Source organism: Tupaia chinensis, unplaced genomic scaffold (genome assembly GCF_000334495.1).
Source record: "Tupaia chinensis unplaced genomic scaffold, TupChi_1.0 Scaffold000407_4, whole genome shotgun sequence".
In the NCBI taxonomy this organism is placed as follows: Eukaryota; Metazoa; Chordata; class Mammalia; order Scandentia; family Tupaiidae; genus Tupaia; species Tupaia belangeri.
This window is the reverse complement of record NW_006159912.1, coordinates 5,302,023-5,308,901: the sequence shown is the minus strand read 5'-3', so window position 1 is coordinate 5,308,901 and position 6,879 is coordinate 5,302,023. Positions and strand designations below refer to the sequence as shown.

General features: G+C 35.2%; 1 protein-coding gene across 2 annotated transcripts in view; it reads right to left on the bottom strand.

The window, feature by feature from the left end:
* Positions 1-6,879, bottom strand: part of BCAS3 (BCAS3 microtubule associated cell migration factor) — a 341,361-nt gene that overhangs the window by 51,345 nt on the left and 283,137 nt on the right. For both annotated transcript variants that reach the window (XM_006154459.3, XM_006154460.3), the window contains 2 exons: positions 6,309-6,474; positions 4,269-4,369 (listed from right to left, as the gene is read on the bottom strand). In XM_006154459.3, coding sequence (XP_006154521.1) covers positions 4,269-4,369; positions 6,309-6,474 — 267 coding nt within the window. The remainder of the gene's footprint in view (positions 1-4,268; positions 4,370-6,308; positions 6,475-6,879) is intronic.

Below are 6,879 nucleotides of genomic sequence, written 5' to 3'. Positions count from 1 at the left end.
ATTATGTCTAGAATAACATTTAACAAGATAAAAGAAAATATACTAATTATGATTGTCATATACATAAATGGCATTACAATGTGATCAGAATCAATCCCATACCCAGAATAGATATTCCATTATTAATGCTGAATATTAAAATGAATTCATAAATTCTATTAAAGTCCCAGGAATCTATTACTTGCAAATATGTACTTGTAGATACAAAATAAAGTTTTGCAATGATGCTTAAAAGTTTATATTGTTGGCTCTAGTTATCATTTTTTTCTTTTTTAAAAAATAATTATTTAATTTGACCAGACACAGACACGGGGTGGGGAGGTGGTGTGTGTCCAATACTCAAACCATGGTTGGCCAAGTGGGAATGTCCAGCACCTTAACCACCATGCCACCTGCTAGCCCCTAGTCATTTTTCATCACAACCTCTATAAGGTCATTTTTCAATTTCCACATAGGTAGAAAGTCTTTAGCATTCTTTTTCTTCTCCCACCAGGTTACCCTTTTGTCAAATATGCAGAACTGTGTTTATCAACTAGCAGAGTATTTATTATGATTACAGGGCTGGAAGGGAGTAGGGGTTCCTTGCTAAACATCCTGCTCTCCTACTCCCTTCGACAACATCTCTTTCCCATTCCCATTTACATCATTTTTGTCTACTATTATTACAATTTCCGGAGTCTGTGTGATTCTGTTTTACTTGATGCACAGATCCAAATACAAAAAAAGAAAATGCTTCTAACATTTGTGATGTTTGTATTAGAGCTCTGCTCTTCAAAGTTACATTTGAAATACACTTAGAAATACATCAAAGTCTTAAGTTGGGAAATAGTTGATTTTCAAAATGGTTAAAGAAAGCTGCAGTTCTTGGCATCAGCTCTGGTGTACTTGTATTTTAAGAAGTACAGTATCTTTTTAAATGCCTTCAGTAAGGAGAATTGGAGAGAAAACAAGGAGTAATAAAGTCTTCTTAATGAGGATCTAACTTGCAAAAAGGGTGCAACAGATGGTCAAGTAAAGGCATTCTCTTTAAACTGGTGCCAGTATTGTTTCTACCAACTGTATTTCTGGCTTTTGTTCTTTTGATGCAAATGCCCATGTGCTGTGCTTTTCATTGTTTCAGTCATGTCACAGACTGGCATGTTCAGGACTCTCAATCTTTATGTAAGAAAACTTGACTTTAAAAATGAGTCTAATTCCATATCTCTACTCTCTACTCTCTACTCTCAGTGTAAAAAGGTAATATAATAATTATGGGGACCAGCAGTTGGCATAATGGCTATGTCACTGGACTCTCATATAGTCGACCGCAGTTCAAGTCCTGGACCCAGTGGGTTAAACCCACGCCGGGCATGTGTGTGTGCATGCCCAAGATCCTGAGAGGAGAATGGAGGAGAAGGGATTGTGGCGTGGCCATCCCCTCTGGGGGGGTGATTTAATATAACAATTATTATAGAATTAAGCTATCTTTGATTTTTTTTCTGATTATGTCTAGAATAACATTTAACAAGATAAAAGAAAATATACTAATTATGATTGTCATATACATAAATGGCATTACAATGTGATCAGAATCAATCCCATACCCAGAATAGATATTCCATTATTAATGCTGAATATTAAAATGAATTCATAAATTCTATTAAAGTCCCAGGAATCTATTACTTGCAAATATGTACTTGTAGATACAAAATAAAGTTTTGCAATGATGCTTAAAAGTTTATATTGTTGGAGCCAGCAGATGGCGTGGTAGTGAAACTGCTGAACTCACACGGCTGACTGCAGTTTGTCCTAGGCCTGGTGGCTAGCTTTCTCACTTTTCTGCTCTATTTTTCCCTCTCTCTCTGTCTCCCTCTGGTGAGTGCATGTGCCCTATAGCAATTTTAATAATAATAACAATAATGAATAAAATAAAGTAATTCTTTTTTTAAGTATGTGTTGTTTTATAGTTTTTTTTTTAAGAGAGTTTTTTTGTTTGTTTGTTTGTGTGTTTGCTATAGGGTACACACACACTCTGCAGACAAACCGAAAACGAGAAATGATCTCCCAGGAGTGATGGTCACACTACAATCCCTTCTCCTCTTGGGATTTTGAGCATGCAAGCACATACACTCGGTGTGAATTTCAAGCTGCCAGGTCCAGGACTCACACCGTGGTCGGCCATGTGGAGGTCCAGCAACGTAACCACTACACCATCGACTAGTTGCTTGTTTTAAAGTCTTAACAAAAACTTTAGCTTCATGTCATTGATCATCAAAATATAAGAGCAAGCATTATAATTGATATGTTCATAATTTCTTGGTCTTTTGGCTAAGAAAAGAGTGGAATGTAATTGATACTTTTTATTTATGAAATTATCGAGAGGTTTATGGGACAGGTCTTTTTATCTGTATCCCAATGCTTGTGCATCTGGAATTCAAAAGATCTAAAGTGTGATGTAGAATATGTAATATAATAAGAAACCATAGAATCACCAGTGACTTACATTCAAATTATTTCTAATTCTTTTCTAGTCCAAGTCCTCAACAGCTCACTGGTCTATCCTGTCTTCTCTGTAATACAGAATTAATTAAAACTCTCATCTTGTTCCAGGATCATAAGCCTCCACTCCCCTCCTCTGAACCTCATGCTGTAAAGCTGCTGGACTGATCTTTCTGAAATGCAATTCTGATAGTGTTACTGCTAGGCTGGGAAACATTTGATGGCTTGCTACTGCCAACAGTGGTGGTTCTTAAACGATGCACCTGAAGACTTTTGTTGTTCTAAGAATTAGACAAAGGTATTTGGGGCAGCAAAAATAAAGTAATGTCAATTAGCTAGTTGCATTTTCTTATTTTTACCCTTACTTTTTCTTAAATATTTTGAACTTGCTACTGTTTGTCTAGTGAACATACCTAATATGTATCAAATTAACACAACGAAACAAAAACTGATAACTCTGAAAGTCAACTATGCTTAATTCACCTATTAGTCAACTATGCTTTATTCAACTATTATTTTTGCCCCTTTGGAGAGGTGGTAGAAAATGTGTTCATGATTTTTATTTAGTACTATGTTTATGACATGCTTTTTGCAGTACATATGATAGTTAAATATTTGCTGAAACAACTTCTATATACTCTGCTTTCATCTTGAAAACCAGTTACATGTTACCCTTCTGCAATGCCTTTACCAACTTCTGTCTCTGCCCTCATAGTCCAATGTATAACCTTCCACTGATAATCTATTCTCCATTTTACTTTATTTCTTTATTAAACGTCTGTCACCTGAATTAGAAAGCGAATTCATTGAGGACAGAAGCAAAATCCTATTAACCTTTAAATCACAAATATTAGGCATATAATAAGTAGGTGCTAGAAAAGGCGGAGTTCAACTCCTGTAAGAGAGCACAAGTCTGCCAACTATTTATCACAGCCATGGCATTCCATAACATGAAAGCAAAGTCTGTAAAATCTCTGTTTCCAGTATAATATATAACACATTATAAAAATGAAATAAAACAGTTTCAGAACTATTTTAATTCATGCTTTTTACTATACCAGGCAGGAAAATAAGTTAAATACAACAAAACTGCACAAAAAAAGTCAATGTTGATTTTCAGTGATTTTTTTAAAAAAATACGCAGTATTCAGAAGCCTCGAGTTAAGGTTTCAGTTCTTTCTACAAATTGAATTTTAATTGTAAAGAATTTTAACTCTAAAACTACAAACCAGATAATAAATATTAAATTATCTTTTCATGCATCCCATGAAAAAAAAAGTTGTATCTGTAATAGCTCAATGAATCCGATGCAACCTCTATAAATGTTAAAACTTACACTTGAAACAAACAACAAAAATGAAATTGAAAGTATTACTTCATTATTGCAAGTAAAATTCTATAAAAAGAAAGACCTGTTGGTATAAGTGCTTAATTTGGTGTGTGTATGTTAGAAATGGAGTTCATGCTTCTGAAACTGTTTATTATATCCTAGTATTCTCATGTAGATTTTTTGTTTTTGTTTTTTCAGTCTACCAGATATTCTCCATCAATTTACTAAGATCACTGCAGAGGTGTAGGTCATGGGCAGGGAATGTGAGTAGCCCAAGGCATACTTACCGTGTGCTAAGGCTTATGGTTTACATTTGTACTAAACACCTTACCTGCTTCATTCTGTTCAAGGTCTTAGTCCTTCAGACAAGTGGTAATATGCATTATTGCTTTAAAAGCCAGCATTTTAAGATGAAACTGAAATGACCATATGGAAGGAAAAAAAATCAAGAACTACTTACAGCCAGCAAGCAGGAACTGATAATACTGCACTGCATCTGCAGCAAGGAGTAAGGGGTGGTTTGCATTAAATGGTGGTTGCAATTCATTCCATTGAGGGGTTCTAAGGAAATAGCAGAAGAACATTAAAAGCTGGGATGCATGTCACCAAGACTGTCATCACTTAGAGACCCTGATATAAATTCACACTATTTTTTCTAATCATTAAAATGAACTTAGAATCATTAAAATAAATGTGCTGAAACCTGAAACACAAGGCCATATGCTTAAAAAGAATGGGAAGGTGGCAATGTATCTTACAAATAACGTGGAGCCCACATTAACTGAACAGCAGAAGATCCTCCAATAGGACAGACAAATCATCCAAAAGATAGAACAGAAGGAAGTATAGAATTCATATGTTACAAGTAAGTAGCTCTAATTTTATGTAACTTTTGACAATTTTTAGAGCTCTATCTCTTACAAAATGTGTATATTTTTAAATGAAGCATTGAAAAATGATAAAAAAAATTAACCACCGCTGTGTAAATGGATGAATTATAGATTTAATTAGCATCTAAGTTCCAAAATAATTCACTATTTTAACAATGATAGAACAGTGATTTTAATTAGATCTGCCCACTCCTACATAAGCTTGATAAATCAGATATTGATCAGATCAATCCAGTACAGTAACGGAATACTGAAGAATGCTGGAGCCTCAAAAAATCAATATAAGAATATTTTAAAATGTCAAAAGGAGGAGAATCATTTTCATATTCATTTTTGTCTGTCCCTTCTACACATGTCAGAGCAATTTCTTTTCTCTCCTGAACAATGCACTTTATTGAACAGATTTTATTCCAGGATACTCTCCTTCTTTATGCTTTCTCATAAAGATTCTAATCATTATGGACTTTTGAGATAAACTCAGATTCTTTTCTTATGATAGAAAGCATGTGTGCACACAACGGCGGGAGGGGGGAAGCATCCTCGACAGAATCTCTTACGTAATGATCCACTTTCCCAGCCCGTAAGCCCCTCAGGATCCTGGACTCTCACATATGAACCTGGTGTTTTTTCAAGCGAACCCAGAAATCTGAAGCCTTGATCAACCTTAGGGCTTCAGGCCTTGCAGAGGATTCAGCTGGTCTCTGATTCAATAAACATTTCTACAATGTTTAGCCATTGTACTTGTGGAATCATTTAAAGGAAGCCTTCAAGTCTATTTATATTCCTCTTTTCCTCTTTACAGCTATCTCAATGCTACTGTCTATTTTCAGTGAGCGTGAGAGTACAAATAGAGGAAGTAGGAATCCAAGAAAAGATAACACAGAAGTGCAAGGAGAAAACGAGTTCAAGCAGAGACACTCTCCCATGTATATACCCAAGACCACTGAAGGCATACGTCCACCTGAAATTCTGTACACAAATGGACATGTATTAATAGTGGCTGAATGGTAGAAATGTCCATCACCTAATGAACAGATGAACAAAAGGTGGTATATTCATATAATGGAATATAATTGGGCCATAAAAAAGAAAGAAGTTATGATACATGCTACAATATGAAGAGACCTCGATTGCATGCTATGTGAAAGAATCCAGACACTGTAGGTCACATATTAAATGATTCCATTTATCTGAACTAATGAGAGTAGGCAAATCCATAGAGATGAAATTAATTAACTGGTAGTTACACTGGAGTGAAGGGCTGGAGGGAAATGAAGAGTGAATGCAAATAAGTTTGAGTTTATTTTTTTAGGATAATGAAAATTGTACTGATGGGTGCACAACTTTGTCAAAAGTCATCTTTAACAGTGAATGTTATTGTATGTAAAATGTCAACTGAAAAAGTCATAAACTATTGTTTGCTAGATGAAAGAAGAGAGGTTAAAAAGAGGAGCAAATTGATATAATACAAAGGGACAAGACACACGTTTATCAAGTTAATTTTGGTGATGGCTTCACAGAAGCATGCATATCACAAAATTTATCAAATGGTACCTTTTAAGCTTACATACCCCCAAAAAAATGTTGAAAGAAAAGAAAGGAGGTACTACCTAACTAGAGTCCAGCTGGCTCGCGGTGATGTCACCATTTCCAGTGGCGTGTCATCACTAATTTTAGGGGAAGTACTGAGAGGTCGTGGCTCCATCGTGTGCTCCACTAAGGTCCCATAGCAACTGATAATGTAGAGAGATTCAACTACCACCTGCTTGGACTGATCTGCAAACAGAGAAACAGAGCCTGGATAAATGACAAAGGCATAAAATGAGTTCCTGTAATTTTTACAAGTTATTGACCTTCTCGGACTGCTTGTGAATCTGCTCAGAGGAAGAAAAAAGATGTGATGTTTTACATCTACTTGTTCACCTAAAGAATACCGCTGTATAAAGTGTCTTCAGAAAGTTCACAGAAAATGCGTATCATGAAAAAATTATGCATGGGGTTTCAGAAAATTTTAAAGCAAAATAAATTCAGACTTTAACTCTACTTTTCTATGAACTTTTTGATGTCCCCTTGTAGATACTAGTGAATGTGAAAATCTCTATGCTCCCAAAATAAGTTTTCAAATCTTTTATTATTCTCTATGGAGAGAAGAGAGAGAAGAAGTAAGGAATTGGAGCAGGG